This window comes from Camelus dromedarius, chromosome X, assembly GCF_036321535.1.
Source record: "Camelus dromedarius isolate mCamDro1 chromosome X, mCamDro1.pat, whole genome shotgun sequence".
In the NCBI taxonomy this organism is placed as follows: domain Eukaryota; kingdom Metazoa; phylum Chordata; class Mammalia; order Artiodactyla; family Camelidae; genus Camelus; species Camelus dromedarius.
The window spans coordinates 18196700-18224630 of NC_087472.1; the positions used below are offsets into that span (position 1 = coordinate 18196700).

The following is a 27931-nucleotide window of genomic DNA, read 5'->3' on the forward strand; positions in this document are numbered from 1 at the left end:
TGATTTTGGCAATAAATACTTTAATGAGAACCGATGTCTGTAACATACATATCAGTAACTGCTCTGGCCTATGCCTTCTGCTCTAGCCCAAGTCTGGGGCTAACAAACTACATTTAACCCACATTTGAAGAGAAGGCCATTTTGAGTGTCATCCATCAGTATCCATCTTCACAGAAGATACCAATCTGGGGCCAGAGTCTCAATGTTAATACCTCCTCTCAGGGAAAAGTTCCCATGGCAACACAAACACATGAGCAATTTTGAACCATCCTATCATTCTTTCATCAGGAGGGCCTTGGGAGACCAGTGGTTCAGTAAACACTTACAACTTTGTCAAAATACATTAGAACACAGAAAAAGGGAAAAGAAACAAGTAGAAAGGTTGGAAGAACTTGGCTCACATATAATTCAGTCCTTAGATTTGAAGCCTCTTGAGCTGCTCGTATGTAATGAAAAACTGAGGTGTAAGTCATGGAAGATCACCGGGTTGATACTGAAAGCCACATTCAGTTCTAAAATTGTACATTGCATTCTCTTAAACTGAGGTACTTAGTCTGTGCTATTCTAAGTTGCACTTGCTTAAAATCTTTTTAAAAATATATCTGGCAGATCACACACTGAGTACTCATTTTGATCACTGGCATTTAGCAATATAAACAGATTAAAACTCTAACATACTTATAGTCTTCAGGGGCAAAGAGCACGCACGCACGCACGCACACACACACACACACACACCCACATCCAAGAACATCAACAACATATAATTCAATGCTAGAGTAACTGTTACAGACATTAGGTGATCAGAGCAATCCCAAAGAGGGAGAGAGATATTATCTCCCTCAACTTTTAGACTCCAGAAGGGCAGGGAATTACTCAACCCTGCAGTACTCAGGGTTACAAATGCCACCACACGCTACCCAACTCATGGTTCTCCATAGAGGAGGCTCTCAAACACAGCTAAAGGGAAGAGATTCACCTATGAGGAAATGGCCCTACTTGGCTCTGGATTCCATTACCCTAAGAGTGTTTTCTGTCTTATTATTTCCCAAGTTATTTTGGTCCTATAGTCAGGAGTGGGAAATACGGACCACCTCACCATGGACCTTCCTGTGGGCATCTCCCAGCAGGGTTTCCAAAAACTTCCTAGCCCCTTCCAGATTAGGCTGTTTGTTGCTGTTTTGTTTTGAAGAAGAAACGTTGGCATATCTTTTCTACTCCCTTTAGTTTGTATTAGACTCCAACTGAAAGCCATTTCTGTACTTAGTTCTTATGGTCATCATGAGAACACCTGAGTAGATTCTTACCTGCCTAAAGGCTTTAATAATCAAAATTTCCTTCCCACAGCCTACAGTTACCTGGGAGATTTGCTTTCATTCTCATGTTCTAAAAGGATACAATGATGTTCCAGGGTCCAAGTCGAAGCCAGTTGGGCCAAAATCCTTTATAGAGTGCAAAAAACCCCTCATGTTTCCACATCTAAGGGAAAGATAAAATGAAAAATAGAGTGAATTCCTCTTACACTTTACAGCTGACAATTACTTTTATCTTAGTACTCATCTTCCATGCCCCTCCCCAACAACTTAGGCTCCATGAATGGTCCTTTTTTTCTAAAGACATACATTTTGAATTCATATGTATTCTAAATCCATTACCCCACTCATTCAACTCAAAATATTTACTATGCACCTACAATATGTAAGGTACTTTTCTCAATGTTGGGATAATACTAATAATAATAAACAAGAGAGACAAAGTGTCTACGGTAGCCAGCCTCCAAGATGGCCCCCTATGAAAGCCACCTCCCACCACTCACACCCTTGTGTAGCCCCTCCCAACACATATCAAGATCAGTCTGTGTCACCAATAGAGTACGGCAGTAGCGAATGTATGTCACCTCCAGTGCTGTGCTATAAAGGACATTTTGTATATAATAAGGCTTTGACTTATGCTCTCTTGGATCTTTCGCTCTGGAGGAAGCCAGCTGCCATGTCATGAAGAGAGGCCCATGTGTTGAGAAACTAAGCCCTCCAGCCAACAGTCAGAGAGGAACAGAGGCTTCCTGCTAACAACCACGTGAGTGATCTTTGAAGCAGATGCCCCAGCCCCAGTCAAGTCTTCAGATGATTACAGCCCTAGCTGACATCTGGACTACTACCCCATGAGGTTAGGAATTAGGTCTACAATCTCCACCTGGAAGCCAAAGCAATCTTTTAAAATTATAAATTGGATAGTGTCACTTTCCTGTTTAAAGCTCTCCAATGGGGTCCCAGTGAATTTCCTTTTAATTGCAAAATTTCCTCCATGATCTACAGGATCCTACATGATTTAGCCCCTGCCTCCCTCTCCAGTTCCATTTCCTACTACTTTTTCCTTCTACTTTTTCACCACACTCAGCCACACCAGCTTTGTTTTTAACCCCTGAACATGTGTAGCTCATTCCCAATTCAGGGCCTTTATATCTGTTCCCTCTTTCCGAAATGTTTTTCTCTTAGATCTTCATGTGGCTACCTTCTCATCATCCAGACCTCTTCTCAAATGTCACCTCCTCACAGCCTTTTCCTGGCCATCCTAGCTGAAGTAGTTCCCCACCACCATCACCAAGCCACTGTCTCATTATGCTGTGTTATGTAGCATTTACTTCCATCTGAAATTACACTGTTTATTATCTCTGTGTTTGCCTGTCTCTCTCAACTAGAATGTAACCTCCAGGAGAGCAGGGACCACGTTAGTCTTCTTCACCATTATATCCCACTACCTAACACTGTCTAGCAGAGTAAAGTTTCTACTAGTATCTATATAAATATTTATTGAGTAAATGAACACAAACTTTTACACACACACACACACACACACACACACACACACAGGGTCTCTGACACTCTCATGAGCCATCTGAATCCTTATAAAGCTCCAAAACAGGGACCAACTTCTTCAGAACATTAGAAGTGGGAGGTACACTTTTTGGCTGGAGGCAGTTGAGTGAAAACAAACAGGAACTTCTATAGATAAACAGAGATAACAGGCTACTTCATGAAGTTATACATTCATTCAATAAATGATTTGCTGTGGATAAAGTGATAAGCAAGATGCACATCATGACCCTGCCTTCATGGAACTTATAGTCTACTGGGACATACAAGTATTAAAAGCAATTACAGTTGACTCTTGAATGACATGAGTGTTAGGGACACTGACCCTCCATGCAGTCAAAATCTATGTATAACTTATGTTGGCCCTCCACATCCTCAGATTCAACCAACTGCAGGTTGTGTAGTACCATACTATTAACCACTAAAAAAATCTGCATATAAGTGGACCCATTCAAACTTGCATTGTTCAAGGGTCAACTGTACAATAAAATGTAACAAATGTGAATAAATTTGATACAGCCATACAACAGAATGTTATCCAGCCATAAAAAGGAGTGAAGTACAGGCATACCTCATTTAATTGCACTTCACCTTATTACACTTTGCAGATACTGTGTTTTTCACAAATTGAAGATTTGTGGCAACCCTGCATTGAGCAAGTCTATCAGCACCATTTTCCCAACAGCATTTGCTCATTTGTTTCTGTCACTTTTGGTAATTCTCATCATATTTAAAACTTCTTCATTACCATTATATTTGTTATGGTGATCTGTGATCAGTGATCTTTGATGCTACTATTGCAAAGAGATTAGGACTCACTCAAGGCTCAGATGATGGTTAGCATTTTTAGCAATCATACCTTGATTTTTTTAATCAAGGTCTGTACGTTGCTTTTTTAGACAATACTATTATACATTTCATAGACTACAGTATAGTGCAAACATAATTTTTATATGCACTGGAAAATTAAAAATTCATGTGGCTCGCTTTATTGTGATATTTGCATTATTGTGGTGGTCTGGAACCAAACCTGCAATATCTCCGAGGTATGCCTGTACTGATATACGCCACAGCATGGAGGAACCTTGAAACATTATGGTAAGTGAAAGGAGCTAGTCAAAAAGGTCACATATTGTATAATTCCATTTATATGAGATGTCCAGAATAGGCAAATCTATACAGATAAAAAGCAAATTTGTGGTTTCTTAGGGCTGGGGGGCTAAGGAAGTTATAGCTTAAAGAGCATAGGATTTCTTTCTGAGGTCATGAAAATGTTCTAAAATTGACTGTAGTGATAATGGTTGCACATGTCTGTTAATATACCAAAAACCACTTTGACTAGGTGAATTTTATGATACATGAATTAGTCATAAAAAAGACGTTTTTAAAAGTATAATAAATGCTATGACAGAGTACGTACACGAAATCATGCATACATAACATAGTTTAACAGTCAAGAAGTCCTTTATGAAAAAAATAACATGATCTGAAGAATGGGTAGGAACCAAGAGAAAAGGATATTGGGGGTGGGGTGTCTAACAAAGTATATGGCACAGGTGAAAACTTGGGAATGAAAGACAATCTAGTACTAGAAATTGTTCAGTATATTTGGAATGTAGAATAAAGGTAGCAGAGATAAGGCTGTAGAATTAAAAAGGGGTCAAATATGGAGCCTTGAGTCAATGAGAAGCCACTCAAGGGTTTTAAATGGAGGTAAAAGGATGGGTTTGCAGCTTTTCATTTCTATGTCAGAGATGAATGCACAATTCCATTCACCAAAGTGTTTTGGCACTCTGAAAATGAAATAATAAAGTATAATGACAATATAGAACAAAGTTGTTCTAAAGAACTTTAACAGCAAGTAAGTGAATGAGTGAGTAAATGTAAGTACTAAGAGGTTACTGCCAACATGAAAATATGTTTCTGACAATATCACACAACACAGTGGCTATGAGCATAAACTGCAATCAGACAGACCCTGGTTTAAATCCCAGATCTCCCACTATACACTTGGGTAAGTACGTAGCTACTCTGAACCTAAGTTCTCTCATCTAAGTTTCCCCATCTTTTGAACTGTTATCTTTTAGTGTCTTTCCTGGGTTCCTTATCTGCCAAGTCCTTAAAAACTGGTATTTCCCCAGAGTTCTTTCCTTGGGTCTACTCTTCTCTCTACACCAGTCAAGTGGAAGGGTTAGCATGTCAGAAATAGCAAGAGGGTGCTTTTGCCATCTCCTCTCCACAGAGGATGAGAATCACCACTTCTGTGAATCACCATTAATGGAAAGAGCTTTATAATACTCCAGTGTGCTAGGAAAGCAAAAAAGTTGTGAACACCTCTACCTGCTCTCCCTGGTCCCCTGCTCCACAGTTATGTAACACCTGTACTCTACTGCTTCCCCAGGTTCTTATCTACACCCCCGAACTCATCCCTGAGTTAAGACCAAGATATCCAAATATATTCACTGGGTGTTCCTCATGCACCTCAAACTAAGTATCCCAAACTGTGATGTCTCCCATAAAGCCTGTTCTTCTTCCTGTAATGCCTCCATCAATGAATGTCACCACATAATCACCAAGACCAAAAACTGGTAAGTTATCTTTGATACCTCCTTTCTCTCACACCTCTCCACACCCAGTCAACCGATCCTGTTGACTTTATCAACGAAATTACTCTCAACTCTATCCCCACTATCCATGCTCAGGTTCAGGCTCTTATCACCTCTTGCTCAGATTACTGTAAGAGCCTTCTAACTACTAACTACTATATATAAAATAAACAGCAAGGTGATACAATATAGTACAAGAAACTATATTCAATACCTTGTAATAGCCTATAATAACAAAGAGTATGAAAAGGAATATATATATACGTATAACTGAATCACTATGCTGTACACCAGAAATTGACACAACATTGTAAACTGACTATATTTCAATTAAAAAAAAAGAGCCTTCTAATCAGTTTCCCTATCTTTATATCAGTGGTTCTCAAAGTGTGGTCTAAAACTAACCTGGGAACTGATTAGAAATGCAAATTCTCAGGTCCTACTCCAAACTTATTGAATCAGAATCTGGTGATGGGCCTAGCCACCGGATTTTAACAAGTGCTCCAGGTGATTCAGGTGCATATTAAAGTTTTAAGAACCATTGTTCCAGGCTCATCCCCTTATATTAATGGTTTTCAATCTTATGTGAACATTGCAATCACCTGAGGAGTTTTAAAAATACTGACAACCTGGCCCCTACCTCAGACGTTCTGAGATCATTTGTCTAAGGAAGATGCAGAAGCTGTGAAAGTTCCCCAGGTGATTACAATGTGCACCTAAGATTGAGAACCACTGTCTTAGATCCATTCTCCACAAAGCCATAGTGACCTATTTAAAATGCAAATCTGACCTGATTAAAATCTTTCAATAGCTCCTCATCAAGTGAAAAAAAAAAGAGTCCAAACATCTCAGCATAGCATTCAATATCCTTTATAACCTAACTAACCCTCCACCAACATGAGGAAGGCACCATAGTGTAGAGTTAAGAATGTTGGTTTGAAGCCAATGGTCTGAGTTGAAATCCCAGCTCTCCCACTTACTAGCTGTGAAACCTTGGAAAGGTTAATCTCTCAGTGTTCCAGTATGTTTTAATAGTGAAGATTAAATGAATGAATACATATGTCTCATTACGACAGTTCCTGATACACAATAAAGCACTCAACTGATTTGAGTTATTATTATTCAAGATGCCTCCATCTCCAGGAAATCTACCCCAAATTTCCAAATTGGACTAAAATTTCCTCCCACAGATCCCTGAGTTTATCACTTACCAACATGTGTTGATTATCTGTTTATATATCTGCAGTATGCTGTAATTTCTCTGTACCTACTAAAATGGTTCCTGATAGATAAGTTAACTAAACTGATAACAGCAGAGAAACCATATGGTATTATCATATTTTAGCCTCAAATTTGTTTTTTGTAGAAGTATTATCACCAGTGATTATATAATACATAATACATGTATGATATTCAGCTTCCAACAAACATAACATAGCAGAAACTTTCAAAGTGTGAACAATAACACAATGCTGAACTGAAATTGAGTACCAGATTTTCTATTAAAACATCTCTGCCTTGTCTGAAATGAGCAAGTGTGGGATATGCTAAGTCCTTTCTATCAGTAATTCTACATGGTGCTATTGATAAAAGTATCCTACAGTCTTAAGCATTCAAATTGGAATAATAATCTTAAGGACCATGGTGCACCAGCAGATTGCCAAGGAGACAGCACTCCTATCTGGGAATTACTCTGAGAGATTACTAAAAATAGACATAATGACTCTTCCATCTTCAGAATGAAATGTACCAACTAAGAATAAGCACTGCAGGAAGGTTTAAGACATCAAAGAAAATTAAAAATATAATCCAAGTTCATAGTGTGCATACCTTTAAAATGCCATCCAAAGTGCCCTTGTAGAGGTCCACATGTCCCACAATTGCCCTTTGGTTCATCATGCGAGTTCGAACCACATCAACTGGATTGGAAGCCAGAGCCCCAGCCAAGCCACAGGTAAAGCTAGAACTACAGGTGAAAACTTTAAGAAGATAGTCTGCCCCACTTCCACCTCTGCCCACTTAAACAGAAATTAGGCTAAACATAAATGTACAATGAGTCAGACTCATCAGATAAAACCTGGCCTTTCATTACAATCTAAAGAGAAAGGAAATCTTAAGAGACATAATTCAAAAGCTGTCCGCTTTACTTTTCAATCTAAAACTCAGACAGTCTTTTTTTTTTTTAAAGGAAATAGTTTAAAAGTCTAGTAAGTTCCCTAAGCAGGAAGTACTACACATTATATATTGGTTATGTAAGTTTTTCAAACCACAGCATCATATGTCAAATGTATTTGAGCAGTAAAGTATCATAAAAGGTGCAAGATGAAGAAAATGCAGAATGAGACTAGCAACAGTCTTTAGCCCCAAACTGTGGTTTCGTTTCATAGGCCCTAAAATTTCAAACTTTTTTTTCTGTTTTTCCTTGAGAAAATCTGCTTTCTGATCCAAAATTGACCAAAGCAAATAACACAAGCTTATCAGATACAGAGGCTGTGTATGAACAAATGCAAATCCTGCAGACATCTGATAGGCTACTGTATTAGACACTGCCCCCAAGTACCAAAGTGCCCATAGTATCTGGAATCTCTATACATGTGTCAGAAGTCTTGAAGTTCTGGTGATGAGAGAGAAAAAGGTATTTAGGCCATATGTACCTGTTATCAATTCTACATGAGGACTGCAGTGAAAGATGCTTTCTGTGCTTTAAGTATTAAAACTATGGAATGAATACAACCTATCATACTTACACAAAGTGAGTCAAGATTGTGTCTCCCATCACCCCTGACAATATTAAGTGCTTCTTCGTAATATCATAGACTGGTAGCTCTACACCCACAACAATGGCAGCCCGCTGAGCAGTTGGGACAACACCCTGTAAAACATAAGCGACATTAGACACCAAGGAAATACACTGGTAGTGACATAAGTCTAAAAGTGAATAAAATAGACTGAGAGTTTTAAAAATCACAGAAAAATCCAAGTTTAAAGTACAGAGGTCACTCCTTCAAATCAATGGCTAATGCTGGAACACTTATAAATTCCCAATTCACTTACTACACTAAAAATAAAATCATTGATATGACACCCAAAGTACAAGCAACAAAAGAAAAAATAGATAAAGGGACTTCATCACAATTAAACATTTTTGTGATTCAAAGGGTACCATCAAGAAAGTAAAAAGACAGCCCACACAATGAGAGAAAGTATTTGCAAAATCATGTCTGGACTAGTATATACCATATATCATATATGGACTAGTATCCAAAATACATAAAGAACCTTACAACACAAGAATAAAAAGACAAACAACCAAATTTAAAAATGGGCAAATCTAAATAGACATTTCCCCAAAGAAGATATATACTTATAGACTGCTGGTGGGAATGTAATATAGGGCAGCCACTGTGATAAACACTGGCAGTCCCTCAAAAAGTTAAACATAGAATTACTATATGACCCAGCGATTTCACATCTAGATATATACCCAAGAGAATTATAAACACATATTTATGCAAAAACCTGTACATGAATGCTCATAACAGCATTATTCATAACAGCCAAAAAGTACAAACAACCCAAATGCTTATTAACTGATGAAGGGATAAACAAAATGTGATATGTACATACAATGGAATTATTATTCAGCCACAAATAGAAAAGAAGTACTGATAAATGCTATAACATTTAGATGAAACTAAACAGTATGCTAAACCAAAGAAGCCAGTCACAGATGCCACATATTATATAATTCCATTTACATGAAATGCCAGAATTGGTAAATCTATAGAGACAAAAAGTAAATTAGGGATTGTCTAGATTTGGGAGGGTTAGTAATCACGGGAAGTGACTGTTAATGAGTATGGGGTTTCTTTTTGTAGTGATGAAAATGTTCTAAACTGAGATAAGTGGTGATGGCTGCACAAGTCTGTGGATATCCAAAAACATTAAATTGCATACTTTAAGACAGTAAATTTTATAGTATATATATTATCTCAATAAAGATGCTATTAAAAATAAAATAAACCCATGAAGCAAAGTCAAGTTTAATTCACAGAATTTAGGCTGTGCTTGCTGGAAGGACACACTAGGATGACAGCAAAGGTATGATGCAGCTAGGGAGAAAGCCAAGTCAAAGTCCTCCTGGGGTAACACTACCAGCTTTTCACTCACTAGCACAACAGTCCTATCCCAGCTCACGTTACAACATAGGACTGTTAGAGCACCAAAAGTCATGTTTTTGAAGAATATTAATGACACAAGAAAATGCCTATAACATTAAAGAAGGCAAGACATAAAATTACATATAGTATTATTCTAACTTTAGGAGAAAAGGTATAAACACATGTGCCAAATTTTTATTTAAAAAATTCATAATCAATGTTTTACTTTTATCATTGTGTGTAAATATCATTTAAAATTGAAAATAACATACCATGGGGACAACCGCTTTCTGGGATACCTGTTATAATAAAGAGTTTGATCATGTCTTAATTCCCAAACTCAGTTTATAAAGTGGAACTGATGTACCTGTGCTGTCATCAGGAAATGTTTGATTCTGCTGATCAGGCTGGCTGGCCCAGCAGTGCCTTCTGACCCTTCTACCTGCTTGACTCTGTTAGAAGATGGCCTCAGAAGACTAACTTGGTGAACAGTAAGGACCCACGGGCTGAATTCAGGTCGTAGACATATTTTGTGTGGCCTACACAGTGTTTCTTAGAAGGCCGAACTAGCTGTCAACATACTAAAACAAACAAAAAACCACAGGAATGGACACTTCACACAGGGATGCAGATTTTCAGCTTCTCTTAAACGTCCAGAAAATTTGGCCAAACTGGACTCATGTGGTGCATGGCAGCAATGAACAGGGCAAGTGCTCTCCAGTTCACCACAGTCCCCACCATTCTATTGTCTCTCCAACTCTGACATTAAGTGCCAGTTACTCTCTGCTACAATACTCGTGCTGCCATTTCTTACAATGGAGTTAGCAAGAAAGTGAAATATTTCCAGGACCCATGTTATAATCAAAGCAGGAAAGAGGACCACGTGTTTAAAGAAAAATGCAAACATATTTCCTTGTTGAAATAAAAGAAATATTCCTATATTTTAATATATAAAAAATACATGTCTGTGTCAAAGGAATATGTAACACAATGTACTTCACGTCTCTACCTTACATGTCTAGATGAAGTAAATAGCTTGGATCATAAAAGTAGCTATGTCCAGTTCCTCAAAACATTAAACACAGAATTACCATACAATCCAGCAATCCCACTTCTGGGTACATACACAAAAGAACTGAAATCAGTCTTGAAGAGATGCCTGCACATCTATGTTCACAGCAGCATTATTCACAAGAGCCCAGATACAGAAAAAACCTAATTGTCCATTAAAGGATGAATGGATTAACAAAATGTGGTATATGCATATAATGGAATATTATCAGCCTTAAAAAGGAAATTCTGACACATGTGACAGCATGAATGAATTGAGGACATTATGCTAAGGGAAATAAACCAGTAATAAAAAGATACTGTATGATTCCACTTATATGAGTTACCTAAAACTGTCAAATTTATAGAGACAGAACATAAAATATTGGTTGCCAGGGGCTGGTGGGAGGAGGAAATGGGAAGTTGTTGTTTAATGGGTACAGAGTTCTAGTTTTGCAAGATGAGAAGAATTCTGGAGACTGGTTGTACAACAACATAAATGCACTTAACACTACTAAACTGTACATTTAAAAATAGGTAAGCTGGTAAATTTTATGTTATGTGTATTTTACCACAATTTAAAAATTATTTTAATAAAAAATAAAATAGCTATTATAAAGTACCCTGACAAAATCTCCAATTCTATACATCGCTTTGTCTTTGTCTTTCCCTTAGCATTAGTCTGTGAAAAAGTTCTAGTTAGTCCCATTTTCTGGTTTTAAATTCAACTAATCAAGAAAGTGTACCTCAAAGTACCTTTTATCAAAAAGCAAACCTCAAGGATCATTAATGGATGCTAAGACCATTTGGTGAAAGGTCATTAATAGGATATGTGCGTGTTGTTAGAAGAACATCACTCTACAACTTACTTACTATTCATCAAATTGTATATCTGAAATATGTGTAGTTGACTGTACAGGAACCATACCACAATAAAGGTGTTTTAAAAAATAAATAAATAAAATCTAAAAAAAAATTACTTGCTAATTGCAAAGGGGAAAAAACTTATCTTTTATGACGGTAAGATCTGGTGGACATCATCTTACTAAGTAATCAAACTTGGTGTCACTAATTGTGGGACAACCTAACAGTTTGTGCCTCTTCCTGTGATGCAATATGAAACACACAGTGTCATCTTTTAAATTCTCTTACCAAAAATGTTTAACATGAATCTAATCAAGCTAACATACCTAACTTCCAGCTTACAGGAACTACAGGGGAAATACAAGGAAACATTCTTTAAGAAAACTCACCTCAGCTCATCAATAAAGGAAATTTGAATATGGACTAGATGTTAGCTCTTAGGGACTTGTTATTAATTTTCTTAGGTGTGTGTGACAATGGAATTGTTACGTAGGAGAATGTCCTTATTCTTAGGAGAGACATAATGAAGTACTTAGGAGAGTTACCATGATGTCTGCAACTTCCTTTCAAATAGTTTAGCAGAAAAAAGAAAAGAAGCAGTGTGTGTATGTATGTGTATGTGTGTATATACACATAAATAGGTAAAGCAAATATGGCCAAACTTCAAGAGTTATTTAATCCAGGTATGTAGGTGTTCGTTGTTCTGTTATTTCAACCTTTCTGTATGTTTGAAATTTTTTTACAGTAAGTAGTTAGGGAAAATTATAAAGAAAGGAGAAAAGCAAAACTTTCTTTTTTAAGAGTCTATTAATGGAGTTCCCATTCTACTCTCCTCTACTAGTAGTCTTATTTAATATTACAAACTTAAGTGATTAAAATAGGATTAAAAAGTTATAGGAACAAAAAAAACCCCCAAAGTATAGCTAGAAGACTAACAGTGATTATGTCTAGCTAGTGGACTACTGGATGTTTTTCTCTTTTATATATTGTCCCAATATTTTACAGTACACTATCTTTTACCTTTTATAGTATTTTAAAAAGTTGTTTTAGGTAACAACTTTTGATCATAAGCACTACAGAGACCATAAACATACACTGCTGTGTTAGTGCAAAACTGGCAAAAATATACATTGAAGAACTAAATTCACTGTGAATTTGAACAAACCAAAATGACTATCTCAAATAATGTAATAATGTCTCTCACACATACAATCCCCAAACATTAAGCAGAAATAAAGACAACTGATAAATTTTGGTCCTTTCATAGGTGATAAGGAGCCTCTTACCTTATTTTTTGGGTTATCAAGCATCTTATATAGTATAAGATGACAATTCACAATTTTATGGCTTTATACAAAAGGCATTCTTTGCAAATTCTAGGAACTGTGTATAGAACAATACCAGGAAAAGAATACTCACCCTCCAGAGACCCCTGGTACCTTCTTGTTGGTATATATCAATGAAGCTGCCAATCATGCTGCCTTGGAACAAGCTTCCTTGAGCCTGCATTCGAATCTAAAATCGGAAGAGGTAAGCATTTTGTTTTGACAGAGAGAACCAAAATGAGATGTTTCACTCATTTAAAATTAAGAACAGTATTTGGGAATTATCAGAAAAATCAGCCTGCTATTATGATGAAATTAATGACAAACTACATACAGAAAGAATGTAATTTGTGTCAAAGTATATTTTATAAAGGTGATTTTCACCAGCCTCACATTCCTCATATTAAGTCCATCATTTCTGGAGTTGGAAGAAAATTTGGGAAAAAGAAAGAACAAGTAATCAGTGGGGGTAGAAAATAATCCATTTAAAATATGACTAGTGTAGTGAAAAATTAGAAATAACCTATATGTCCAAAACAACAACAAAGAATTCGTTACATAAATTATGATACATCCATTTAAGGGAATACTATGCAGCCATGTAATTTTTTTGTAGAATAATATCTGTGGATATTAGAAATTGTCAACAATTAAATTGTTAAATAGAAAAAGCAGGTTGCAAAGCAGTATGTATGGTGTATCATTTTAATTAAAAATATGTAAACTTAAAAATAATCATACGCACAGCAAAGAAACTGGATGAACATATACACCCAAGTGTTGCCAGTGGCTTAAGTCTAAGTGCTGAAGCTGCAAGTGAGCATTTTTATTTTTTGTGTTTTTTCCTGCCTTCCATTTTTCTACATTGAACATGCATTGCTTATGTAATTATAAAAAGAAAAAAATGTTTAAAATATAATTTTTTGTTTACGAGACCTTAAATTGAGTTTTGTCATTTGTAAGAAGAAGTTGTGAGGCAAGTGTGGCACTTTCCTCAGGCACAAAATGTAGTAGGGGGAATGTAAAAAGTCTCAGTAATCCAGATAAATATTATCTTAGTGCAAAATTTTTTAAAATCAAAATTAATGCATAAAAATCCACAATGAACCAAGTATCAAAATTGAAACTGAAGACAGGATCCAACAGGGCAGAATTAGGGTGAGTGAGATGATTGTACAACAACACAACTATTTTGCTCATCAAGAATTTTTTATATTCATTTTAATTTTTGAAAAACATTACATAAAAATGTTCTCTCTCTTGATTACTGAGCTTTTGCTATACCCTTACATTTTGCACCCAGGGGGAATACCTCATTCCTCGGGTCCTAGTCCTGGTCCTATTCCTGGGTAGTTTTGAAGAATAAATTCATGAGGGAAGGGGGAAAAGGCACTGCAGGCAAAAAGAAAACTATATGCACAAAGGCAAGGAAGCAGCACATAGTTCAGAGAAAGAGCTATCCAAGGCTAAGTAAAAGGATTAAACAGCCCAATTGTGATTAAAAATCCTACATAAGATTGTGACTACCCCCGGCTCCCTAACACCACTCATCACTCAGCCCTACCTAAGTGTAAGAAAGGAAAAGGTAGATTATAGCATTGGTCAATGGTTGTAATCATCTAGTCAGAGGGATGGGAAAGTGAAGCAAATCACCCAGGTGATTAAGTCTAGGATCCACCAGGATAACAAAAGAAGTTTTTGGGAGTTAAGTATTATTTCTCTTGACAAGCACATTCTAATAAGTGTGATTATACTGAAAATATTTTAGAGTTTTAGGATACAGTCAATTCTCTTCATAAATACTTTTTCTGTAAATCTAAAACGATATAAAATTTCTGTAGCTAAGTTATTATCAATTTAATCCAGAAATAACATTTCATATCTTTTCTTCATCAACCACCACTGGTTTCTCTCGTATGTTATTTTTCAAGTCACTCTCTCAGTTCTCAAAACTCTCTTAATTGCAACAGATCTCCCCTTCACTAACCTAGCCACCTGTGGTTTCAATAAATAAAGCATATGTTCTCTCACTTTTTTTGGTCATATTCCCCCTAAAATAATTTTTAAAAACTTGGGATCCTCTTACACATTTTAATCATATATTTAGTGCTTTTAACTAATCGTAAGTTTAAATAAATTAATAAGGAGGAAATATTTACTATTCTGAGATAAAATAAGCTGAAGATTGGTATTATTGTTTCATTCTGTGTTTTAATAAAATCTGAAAGAAATCTAATTATATTTTAAAAACTCAGCACCACTAACCCATATTGTTCTGGTTTTGAATTCAGAATATTCCAACGCAGGCTAAAATATACCACTTTAAGGCCAAATCTCATTCTTAATAGAAATATGGATAAGACAGGAAAAGACAGAGACATTATAGACGTAATCAGTTATTAAAGGAGGCTTCTCCAAAAACTGTATTTCAATTTACCCCTTTGATACTTCAAGTTACACCACAGGTCAATATACCATACTAAGATTTGAAATGCGTGGGGGAATATACCTTTCTTTTGTAAAGTGGGGAAAGGGCTATTATAAAGACAAGTTCATTCTCAGATCTGTTTCTGAAGAGAGTACAAATGAAAGTAAGGGATCTGGAAATTGATTCCCTTAACATTGTACAGCACTTGGGAAGAAACAAAGAGGTTGGCATACTCTAGTTTGAAGACCAATGGATTAATGCACATCCTAATACATTTACTATTTATTGAACATCAACTACCTACCAAGTACAATGATAGACAGTTTACATATATTATCTTTAATCCTTAACAATCCTATGGGATAAATACTAAATTATCTTCATTTCATACATGAGGAAACTGAGAATTAAAGCAGTTAAGTGATTTGTCCAAGTTTTTACATCTGGCAAGTGACAGAGTAGGGATCTGAACCCAAATCTGACTCAAAGCTCTTCACTTCACACTGGATATATCCAACGCTGCCAGATTTCTCTTACCTTTAGCACGTCGGTGGGATTGGCTATAGTGGAAGATATCACCCCTGACACTACCCCACATATCATATTAATTAAAAGCGTTTCATCTGTAAAAAGGAACAAAAAAGAAAGAAAGAAAGAAAGGTCTGCTTGTATGAGGTATCAGTTTCTGAGAACACGGTACTGAGTTATCAGAGGAAAGGAAGCTTGTTCAGAAAAATGACTATAGAAATGAACTACATCACAGTGAAAAAGAATGTGACAATGAATATATGTATGTTCATGTATAACTGAAAAAATGTGCTCTACACTGGAAATTGACACAAGATTGTAAACTGATTGTAACTCAATAAAAAATGAACTACAAAGCTTATAAAAATAAAGAAACTCAAATATTTCAAGATCCCAAATCAGTGCTGAAATATATAAAATTTGTAAAACATAAATCATTATTTTAAATACTTCTAAGAGACACTGGAACATATCTTATTTTTCGATATAACTGCCAATACTCCACATAAATTCAGAATGTGCTATTTCCCCTTCAATCACTTCAAACATGTAAAGAGAAGTTTTAAAGTCTTTTTCTGGAGAATCATCAACTCTAAAGACACAAGAACTGAATGTTAAAAGATAAAATCTCATCACTAATAGAAAAAAATTATCTAAGCATTAAATTTAACTGGCCTTGATATCTACTAGCCTCTATTTATATAAGACTTCTACTGTTAAATGTGAAAAACTAGACATTTGGAAATAAATCCTCTCAGGTAGGAAAAAGAAAACAAAGAAAACACAGAGCATATGTATTGTCCTAAAACTCAATTTTCACCACACCTCCTCACCATGAAAAGCCTGCAAATAGTAACCAGGTAAACCCAAGTGAAGAATCTGTGAAAAGAAACTATTTTAGGAAGAGAATCCTTCAGGATCCTCAAAGAAGAGGCTCCAGAAAAAGTTGATTTAGGACAATAAAGTGATTCAAAAGACATTTCCAACCGAAAGGCTCTCCAGCTGTCCCTAACTATGCAGTAGTCTCAAGCCTGAGGTAAAATTTTAGCACACTATCCAGTTGGAAATGCTGCAGCCACAAGCAGAGAGACATACAATAATGCTGAATATGAGTTAAGGTGGACATATGTACACTAGAATCCAGGTTATAACAACCTAAAACTACACCACCTAACAAAATCTTATCAAAATTGGCAGCTAGAGGATTCCTTACAATTGAAGTCCTCTTCTCGATGAGGACAGCATTAATTTTCTCAAGAAACTTGTTCCATGTTCCCTCTGTGATGACCAGAAGCCTTTTTCGTTTGTTTGATAGTAAAAGGGACAAACTTGAAAAGCAGGTCCCTCTAACCTATATATCATCTCTGCAAGGATTAACCCCAAATCAGTATAAGCTCATTTTGCCCTTGCAATGACTGTCACCCACTCTTAGGCACCCTGTGAGGAGCACTTCTCACTAAGCATGATTTCAACAATCTCTTTGAGTATTACCCCAAAAGAGAATGAGGAGTTGATACTGACCTTCTAAACGTTCTACAAATAATCTCTTCAAGCTTTGGTAAATGCCAATTTTAATGGTGCCATATGATGCCTGTCTTAGTAAAGCAGGAGCGATTCTGAAAAAAAAAAAGAAAGAAAAATTAAGTCAATTATACTCAACATGCACTTGCAGATTATACATATCTAGACAGCCTACTCCCTTCCATTACCTACCTCACGCCACAAAAACAGCAAAATATGCATTTTTTTAAGCACCTATGGAACATTTGCCAAGAGAGAGTGCATTTGAGTCATAAAACAAACCTCAACAAATTTAAAATAATTGAAATCACATAGTGTGTCTTCTCTGACCATAACGGACTTTAACTAGAAATCAATAAGGAAAATCTGCAAACACTTGGAAATTAAATAACACACTTCTATACAATCCATAGCTCCCAGGAAGTCGCAAAATATTTTTTAGATACATAGAACTGAGTGAAAATGAAAATTAAACCCATTAAAATATGTGGGATGCAACCAAAGCAGTGTTGAGAGGGAAATTTATAGCACAAAATACTTACATTAGAAAAGAGAGAAAGTCTCAAAATCAATAATCTAAGTTCGTACCTCAAGAAACTAGAAAAAGATGAGCAAAATGAACCCAAAGCAAGTAGAAGGAAATAAATAATAAAGAGCATAAATTAATAAAATTAAAAACAGGAAAATACAGAAAAACCAATGAAACAAAAAGTCAGCTATTTTGAAAAAAATAAAATTAATAAAACTCTAGCAAGGCTCATAGTAGCAAAAAGAGAGAAGATATAAGTCACTAATATCAGGAATGCAACAGGGACTAGCACTACAATTCTGCAGTCATTAAAAGGATAATAAAGGAATACTATAAACAACTTTATGCTCATAAATTCAACAACTTAGAAGAAATGAATAGTTACTTAAAAACCACAAACTGCCAAAACTTAAGATGAAATAGATAGTACAAAAAGAAATAAATGAATCAAAATTAATTAATTTTTAAAAATTTTTAAAAAGATGAAATAGATAATCTGAGTAGTCTCATAACCACTGAATTTTTTAAATTTATAATTTAAAAGTTCCCAAAAAGGAACTCTTCAGGCCCAGATAATTTCACTGGGGAATTCTAGCAAATACTTAATAAATTAACACCAGTTTTACACAATCTCTTCCAGAAAACAGAAGAGGGAACAGTTATCAACTCATTTTATAAAGCTAGTATTACTCTGATAACAAAACCAGACAAAAACAGTTACAAAAAAGGAAAACTAACTGTATAGGCCAATATCTCTCATGAACTTAGATGAAAAAATCCTTCACAAAATATGAGCAAATTGAATCAGTAATGTAGAAAAAGCATGCATCATAACCCACTTCACAGATTTAAGAAAAAAATCAACCTTACTTCCCAGAAATTGTTGCTACATCTTTAATCCTATCAAGAAGGAGGTACCAGAGTCAAAATTTTACCCTATTTAAGTTCTGCTTATGAACTGGAGACATTCTCACTCATACCTCCTTTGAGATTCTTTCAAATAGCAGAACTATACTTTAGTAGTTATAAATAGAAAGACAGCAGCAGCTCAGATGGTTAAGATTAAAAAATGATGACAAAACATGCATATTTCTGAGTTTATTGCTTGCTATCAGAAAAAAAATCTTGTGATTATCCATGTTGATGTAAGAACAAGGTGTAACATGATCCATGATTTACTTGCTTCAGGATGTAATACTTGATTCTTTCCCCAAGTAAATTATCTTTGAAATTAAGTTTAACATAGGTTAATAATAAAATGATGTCCATTCTCTAAGCAATAAACTGGTACACTAGATGCAGATGTGAACTAGTAAAATGACAAAATGGACAATAAACCACCAACCTATGGCTAATCAAAAGTTGACCCCCCAAAAAGATGGGTCTCCTTCTCCCTTATTCTGCATTTTCTGTTTAAACTACCAGAATAATATTTCTATAAAGAGGAAAATTCTTTTAGAAGTCAGTATTTGGCAACTCAGGAAGAATATCACAGAAATATATTCTGTTAATTGGCATGACTATTCATGGTAGCTATAGATGACTCTCGGGAAAACAGGAGAAAGCCAATGCTGCAATGAGATATCCATTTTAAACTGTATCACTTATAGCCAAATGAACACAAAATCCAAAGCTCAAGACTACAAGCAAATGAAATATAAACTGGCACATCAATACTGAATTATAAGTTAAAATGGTGACTATGAAGGGCACAAACCATCCGACAGCCTGAAATACATGGCTTCTTGAAAAAGTATTTGTATTTGTGATGTAAGGAAAGAATCCAGTCTTACCCTGAATACAGAGCCAATATGCCTTCTTCTTTATAGATTCGGAACAAGGCATGAAACATTCCTCGGTATTTTATCTCTTTGAAACGGACATCAATGCTTTGGCCTTGAACTTGAAGTCGCGTTTTGGTCAGGTCCACAGGGAACGTTCCTGTGAAGGAATACACTCATTTCTAAATTTTTCCAAAGAATCACAGTTAAATTTTGGCTGAATTTAAGGCAATGATAATTTCTAAGACGTAAGACAAAGTCCTTTTTATAGCACCTAGATCTCTACTAAAATATCATGACTAGAGGACAAGAGTTGTATGTGATAAAGTGAAATGCACTGTAGGTAGCAGGATTTGACCCATAGTATAACTGAAACTGTGATACAATAAAATGCTTTAAGATAGTCCTAATATACTGTAAATGCAAGATAATTTAAATGTTGTTTTAATTTTATCTGTAACACACAATCTGGCTTTTGTCTCTTCTTTCTGTCCCCTGCCACTTCAAGTCTCCCCATATTTCCCTTATAAAAATCTTTGCAAATTTTCACAAAGAAGATAGGAAAACATGGGGTTGCTGCTCCACATACTCTTATATAGTATTACAAAGTTTTGTGGGTTTTCTTTCTTTTATCTGTTTGTAAGAAACAGTTTCCTAGTATTAAGAAAGATAATGGGAAAGTCCTATTTGGTGTACTTATCTGGTTCCTTAGGTAATTCAGGACCAATAGCAGCACAGTGTTGGGTGGAAAAATTTCTTCAACCAAATTTATTATATCAACACACAGAAGTGGTCATTACATTGACAATATATGTTTCGAGGACTATTTCAAGGTCTAAAACTAACAAGGTGATTATACAGCTCTGGTCACTGACAACCTTGAAATCACACCACCAGAATATATGCCAATAAAGTCAACAAATTGACTGGATTCAGGTCACTTATGAATAGTTTAGGAAAGAGAAAATTTGGAAGATAATAAAAACATAATCTAAAAGTATTTCAAAATTAAAATTAAATAGAGAAGAATCTAGTTTGACCTTTTAGTCAATTTTCTTCTAAAATGGGAAAGAGGTTTGAAAAAAAAGAAGTCTAGATACTTACTAAGAAATTCATAAACAATTTAGCATAAAGGAAAGACCATTAGTATAGGAATAGAGCAGAAACCCCTATCTTATCTAACTCCCTCTATATTTTCATGTATATTTCTTATGCCAAGCAAATTAACAAATCATTAAACTATCAAAAAAGCTTCCTAAATTTGACTTTTCTTAACTTTACTTGCCATACCATTAGCGGTACTTTCTCAGAAAATATTACTTGATGGCTTTGAGACAAGTTTTTAAAAAAAATAGAGCAAGCTTCTTTTACCAAAAATAATGCTGCCATCTATACCATAAGGAGCAGAGCTCTCAGTTTTGACACTCTTACCAAACTCAGCAACGATAGAGGCAAGGCCGCCATATACAAAGGGTTTCCAGTTCAGACCAGACATCTCATGACTTACAGTGGCACTTTTCTGGTGCTAAAAATAAACACAAATCAGAACAAGGCACAAGAGTGAGGAGCATTTGTTAGTGTATGATCACATAATTTATATCAACAAAATTTGCAAATAAAACAGATGGAGAGAAAAAAACCTACAAAGTGGAATGACACAAAATGAAGTATCCTGTTTCATGTGACAGATGATCATGAACATGTTCTTTACTGCCACTCTGTAGGGGTAATTGTGCAATTCGCTCAAAGATCAACCCGTGCCCTTCATTTTCTCTAGTTTCTTTAATGTTACCCCCATCCCCACCCAAAGAAAAGGCTTCAGTACATTCAGCACACCCAACTTAGATATTGAACCAGACAATTATAAGTGAAGGAACCCAGAGTTTAAATTGTATAGGCTGAGGCATCTCATAAAAGCAGTTCATGGTATTCAGCTAGCTTGAATCAGGTACAAAGGATACATTGACATTGCTACCGTCTCATATTCTTAGCCTTCTCATCTCTCCACTAAACTTTAGGGTTTTATTTCACCTAGCTACTTTTCAGCTACACACAACCTCCTCCTACTAGGCCTAGGCTGAGTTAAGCACCTTTTCACTTTCCTTCTGGTTCCCAGAGAAATGACAGCAAATGGATGATGTCCCTCTTCTCTCTGACATTCCATCTATTGACTCTGCTTTTCCCTGGCCTTTTAAAGCACATACATACAAATATTTTTTGTATGTTTTCTTTGATGATTGGGTTCTTTAACCATGTATTCTACTCCCCGCCCCCCTTTCTTTCTTCCCCATCCCACCCCCATTAGACCTGTCATTTTCAATCTTTTCAGCCTTTTTTTTCTTGCCACTCCCAGCTATTTCTCTCTCAGATTTTATTTTTGTACAGTTCTGCCCTCAAGGTTGGTGGTTTTCAAATTTTAATGTACACTAGAATCATCTAGAAGCCAGATTAAAACATAGATTGCTGGACCTTTCCCTCAGAGTTTCTGACTGGTGGTTTGGGTCTGACTTGAGAATTTGCAAATCTGCAAACAATGATAATAACACCCACACTTTAAGAACTACTGCTCTAAGCACTGCCTACTAAATCCTAGTCCAGCTGGAAGCAATCTCTTTTCTCAGGATGGACTCTCAGATTTCTTTTAAATATTCCTTTTTCAGTTCTTCATGGTATGTATACTATTGAATTTCAAAAGCAACTTCAAGTGGTTTATGGTCAGGAATGACGACTCTAAAGTCAGGTTGCCTAGGTTTAAATCCTGATACCACCACTTACTAGTTCTATGAGCTTGGGCAAGTTATTTAACCACTGTCCCTGTGTCTTCTGAACTGTAAAATGGGTTAATAAATATTATACTAAGGGTTGTTGTGAAAATTAAATAATACATGTAAAACACTTAGAAAAGTATCTGGCACTTAGTCCAACAACTAATAGCTATTATTATATTTTGAAAAGTTAAGTAGTCAAATTTACATTTTAACAGATAATACTTACTGCCCACCTCCCCCACTGCCCAGTCTGAGGTTAATATCATTGAATCAGTCTCTTTTTAAGGGAGACAAAATTCTGCTTTGCTTCCACATAAGGAATTCTCTGTAACTAAGCAGAGAACAATTTTCCAGAAAGGACATCAAACATGCAGACCAATGTTTTAGTTAGAGGCCACAAAAATAATTATGGAAACTTCCTTTCCAGCATAGTGTGATCAGTCAGTCCATCTGACATAGTCTGCAGTAGATAGCTCCTTTGGAGGAAAATTGTTGAAGAGAATTCTAAAAAGCAAAGTAGGAATAAGCACTTCAATTATCAGCTGCAGCTTGAAATAGGAGTCTTGAGTATAAATACTACCTCATCATCATTTTCACCTATGCCCTCATTTTAAGATTACAATTGATAGTAAAATATGACACACACGGTGAGAGGGTAGGCATGGAAAACAAGGACCACAGCATATCCCTTCTCTAAGTTTGTGGGGGGAAATGCCCTCTCCATGGGTATGGAGAAAAGGGAATCCTCCTACACTGTTGGTGGGAATGAAGTTTGGTGCAGCCACTATGGAAAACAGTATGGAGAGTCCTTGAAAACTAAAAACAGTTACCATATGATCCAGTAATCCCACTCCTGGGCATATATCCAGAGAAAACTCTAATTCAAAAAGATACATGCACCCCAATGTTCATAGCAGCACTATTTACAATAGTCAAGACATGGAAGCAACCTAAATGTCCATCAACGATGACTTGATAAAGAAGCTGTGGTATATATACATACATATATATATATATATATATATATATATATATATATATATATATATAAATGGAATATATAATATATATAACTAAATACTACTCAGCCATAAAAAAAATAATAAAATAATGCCATTTGCAGCAACATGGATGGACCTAGAGATTATCATACTAAGTGAAGTCAGACAGAGAAAGACAAGTGTCATATGATATCACTTATATGTGGCAGCTAAAAAATGATAAATGTAGTTATTTACAAAACAGAAACAGACTCATAGACATTGAAAACAAACTTACGGTTACCAAAGGGGAAAAGGGGAGGGGAGGGATAAATTAGGAGTTTGGGATCAGCAGATATAAACTACTACATATAAAATAGACAAACAACAAGGTCCTACTGTATAGCACAGGGAACTATATTCAATATCTTGTAATAACCTATAATGAAAAAGAATGTGAAAAAGAATATATATATGTATAATGAATCACTATGCTGTACACCAGAAACTAACACAGTACTGTAAATCAACTATACTTCAGTTTTTAAAAAAGCCCTCTCCATTCACCAATTTAGAGCATTCCCCAAATAGTGAAACATTTCAAATGGCTGCTATGCTTCTCTCCAAAGCTTTCTCTTTGCAACTTCTTTCGACTCCTTTCAGTACAGAAGCCTGACTTTCCTACGTGCTAACCAGGCTTTTAATAAAGATGTGCTCAGGGTTCAGGGAGCAATAATAAGCAGTTAAAGGCAGGGGGCAAAGCCACAGTAGGGAGCAGAAAGATCAGTCACAATCTTAGATCAGTTAGCCCAGTAGTTCCTTAATGAAATTTTCACAATTCTGAGTTGAAATGAAGAAAATAAGGGTACCTAGTACCTTTTTCTCAGCTAGATGTATTTAATTTAAAGAACCATTAGAAGATCATGTTCTTCCTACTCTTGGAGCATTTTTTAAAAATCACCTTTCTTGTATGGAATGATAATAGTAGTTGATAGTTGATTCTGTTCAGTGTTCTTATTTGGCAAAATAAGATTGGCTACCCTAATTTGTGCCCTGTCCCCACACTTTCACTTAAATTTTATCGGCCCATGAAATCTAGAAGTCTGGGGACCACTGGCTGAGTTCAACCCCTATTTCCATCTAACAGTAAAATCCCTTTCCCTCTAATGTTAGGAAAGAATCTTGTTTGTTATGAAGTCCTGTATCATCTTTGATTAAGTCTGATTTTAGATATTCCTACCTCATACTGAACCAAAAAGTATGCCTTCCTCTAGTTCTCACCCATATTTTGAAGGTAATATTGAACAATTTATTCTCTTTCCCTAAGGGACTCCATCAAATATTTAAAGACAGCTATCACGTTCTCCTACATCTTATCTTCTTTAAGTTAAATATTTATGTTCATTTTTGTCATTCTCTGTATTATACTTCAATTACTACAACTGAAAACTGCAGTTTCTTTTGTGGGGGCCATCTCACACTACTGAATCTTTAAAATGTCAGCTAATATCTGCAAGTCTTTTACATAAGGCTGTATATACACATGCATGTTATGTCATACCTATTCTACAGCTGTGTAATGGTCTTTTAGCCTTTATTTATGTCTTCTATACCTTAAATCTCAGGCATACAAATAATGGCTAGCATGAGGTTTATCTTCTCATTGCCTCCATGTTATCTCTCTTAACTAGGTAAGATCCCTGAAGGCAGACACTATGCCTCACAGTACTTTTTATAACTCCTAGCATATTTTGCAGAATTGGGTTCACATCCACTAAATGCCTGGTTGGTTCCAGTTTGATGTCTTTTATCTATGTATACAGCCTGTATGTAAAAGGTTACAGGGAAAATCAGACAGTTAACTTGATGGACCTGACCAGTGCTAGACACTCTGTACATAACACTTCGCTGATTCTCAGAGGTTCTCTCCATACTAATTCTCTTCCCTGGCTTCTATTGCAGAAAATTACTTGTGTAAAATACCCCAAGCACCCTAAAAATGATTTATGATTTGTTGGGGCTATCCCCAGATATGGGTAAAAGAAGAGAAGTCATATCTGAGTTAAAATAGAAATACAGTACCTTAAATATTTTTATTGTATAAAGAAGCCAATGAAAAATGTCTTCAAAATGCAGGCATGTATTTTGAAGTCTGACTAGGGAAAATCTGATAGCCTAAACAGCGAGAAGAACGTCCCAGAATACAAGTTACATAACCCTGTTACACTACTCCAAAGATCTGGTCAGAAAAATCTAGGTGCCTTTCTTGCTTTCTCCTTTAAGAAAGAGTACACATTAGAGATTCTCAGATTCAGAAGGTAATAATGGAGACTCAAACAAATGTTTATCGAAGGCACTAAATGCCCAAATCTGTAATGTGCTATGGGTATAAATGTCACGTCAAAAAAAACCACACACATAACATATGCTCTAACACCATGACAATATTTGTATTTCCTGGATAATCTAGGAGATGGGTGTGGGGATACAAGTTGTATGAAATACAGTATTTGCCTTTCAAGAGCTTATAATCTGGTAGAAGTAGTCAAACTAGTTCATTTAGAAAAAAATAAGTGCTAAATTATATAGTACAAACTATAAGAGCAGGAGAAGCATGGAAAAGGAGACAATCCACATAGGCTGGAATAATCTGAAAAGATTTATGGAGGTGAGAGAACTTAGAGTGGGACTTGACAGAGGGCAGGTAGACTCTGGACAGGTGTAGGTAAGGGAGAGGGTACGAGGAAAATAGGATGGACAGACACAAATGTAGGGGAAAGCACAGCATGTGGATGCAAGCGTTAGTGTGGTTTGTTCTGAGACAGAATATGCAACCTAACTGGAACAGAGAATTATCGTATCTGGTCGAAATAATATCAGACAAGAAGTATGACATGGAACACGTTAAGTTGAAAAGCTTGAAACCAAAGTGTGTGTGGCAGGGTGGGAGGGATACTGTAAATTTCTCAATAGGAAAGTGACTTGGGGAAATCCACCACATTTAGTTAACTTGCTAGATCTGCAGCAGCAGTGAATTACAATAGGGAGAGGCAGGGAAAGTAGCTTAGGATGATGTGAAGTAAAGCAGACAAGATGTTTGTTGGCAGCGAGATTAGAGATAAACTTCTAAAATGGAGATACAAAGGAACTTGATGATGTAGGGAGTGAAGGCGAAGGAAGAGTTCATGATGACTCTAAGAATCCCTAACCTGAGAAAAAAAAAAGAGGAAACACTGACAGAAAACTACAAATGTCCCCTCTGTTACCTTGTCTGATAAACTAATTCATGTTGATAATGGCTGTCATCCCAATTAGTTAGCTGAACTGCATTTTAATAGATGCCTTCAAGGCCTTGACCTCAAGGAGTGGCAGGGGCTAGAAACTGAATGGGGAGCATCTTTCAACAGCATCCCTCACACTAATACAATGGAGGTGTTTGCTTACTCCGCTTACAATCACGGCCGCCGTTGCAAACTTCACCCTTAGAAAAATTAGGATTATTCCGGGAAAGATACCCATTCACCCTCTGGGTAGCAGGATCTTGCCAGTTCCTCAGCTGTCAGAGCGAGTTCGTGGAGAGAAGGGAGGCGCCTGAAGGAGGCGGCCTCCCAGGGGGGTCGAGGAAGCAGGGTTCAATCGAAGAAGAAGTAAAACCACCGATGCCAGAAGAGTGAAAGACAGGGAAGGGACTCAGCTGAGGGGAGAGAGAGACCAAAGGACCGTTAAGCCCCTCCCAGGCCGGGAACCAGGCCAGCCCGGCCCCGCGCGGCCTGGCGCGGCCCAGCCCCGCTCCCCAGCCTGGAAGTCCAGGAGCTCCCCCTCACCTGCTCAGGCTCATCGGACGACTGGGAAGCCGAGGCTCCCACTTTCGGAAACAACACCGCAGCGCCAACCCGGAAGCATTGAGACCAACGGAAGTAACCAAGTCGTCGCCTCGGCAACGGTGGTGGCGCAGACATTCCAACCCCGCCCCCTTCAAGCCTAAAAAAGAAGGCGCGAAATAAGAGGCGGAAACAATGGGGGTCCTAACACGGGAGTCAGGCGGGCTGCAGGCTCAAAGGCCCAGAGGGGGCAACCTGACTTTAGGGAGGGCAGGGAGAGGGAGCTAAGGTGTGAGAATCTGGCCGCTTCTGCAGCTAACGCGGGCGCAGAGATGTCGCCCCGTCACCGCGTCAACCCCATCTCACGCGTACCACGGCTAGGGTAAGGAGGGGGCGGGGGAGAGGGGCGGGGCCAGCGGAGTGAAGGGGCGGAGCGGGGCGCGTGCGCGATAAGCACCAAAAGGGAGGGAAAGTGGGGGGGGGGTGCCAAAGGACTTAAAAGTGGGAAAATGAGGGAAAGACGGTGAGCAGTAGTATTTCCAGAGGTGTCTGAGCTCAAGGGGGTAAAAAAAAAAGACTGATCTTTGATTGTAAGCAAATAAACCTCAGCCCCTCCTGGGCGCCAGACGCTGAAAGCACACGGTTGAGAAAAACCAAGTTGGAAACAGAAAAGGGGACCATAGAAAGTTGCAGATAA

At 36.7% G+C, this 27931-nt stretch overlaps 1 protein-coding gene across 3 annotated transcripts; it reads right to left on the reverse strand.

The window, feature by feature from the left end:
* On the reverse strand, positions 1-27601 carry SLC25A14 (solute carrier family 25 member 14). 3 transcript variants are annotated; one of them, XM_031446364.2, is made up of 11 exons: positions 27238-27292; positions 26858-27107; positions 21097-21190; positions 19678-19825; positions 17356-17450; positions 15844-15929; positions 12973-13068; positions 8227-8351; positions 7310-7445; positions 1399-1479; positions 1-457 (listed from the first exon to the last, which is right to left on the reverse strand). In XM_031446364.2, exons 2-11 carry the CDS (start codon positions 26930-26932, stop codon positions 416-418), a joined length of 978 nt encoding a protein of 325 aa, XP_031302224.1. In that variant the 5' UTR covers positions 26933-27107; positions 27238-27292; the 3' UTR covers positions 1-415. The 3 variants fall into 3 exon arrangements, with proteins under 3 accessions (XP_031302224.1, XP_010989862.2, XP_031302225.1); XM_010991560.3 differs by lacking the exon at positions 26858-27107 and having other exon boundaries at positions 27238-27599; XM_031446365.2 differs by lacking the exons at positions 1-457; positions 1399-1479; positions 26858-27107 and adding an exon at positions 1491-4666 and having other exon boundaries at positions 27238-27601.
* Positions 27602-27931: the final 330 nt, after the last annotated feature.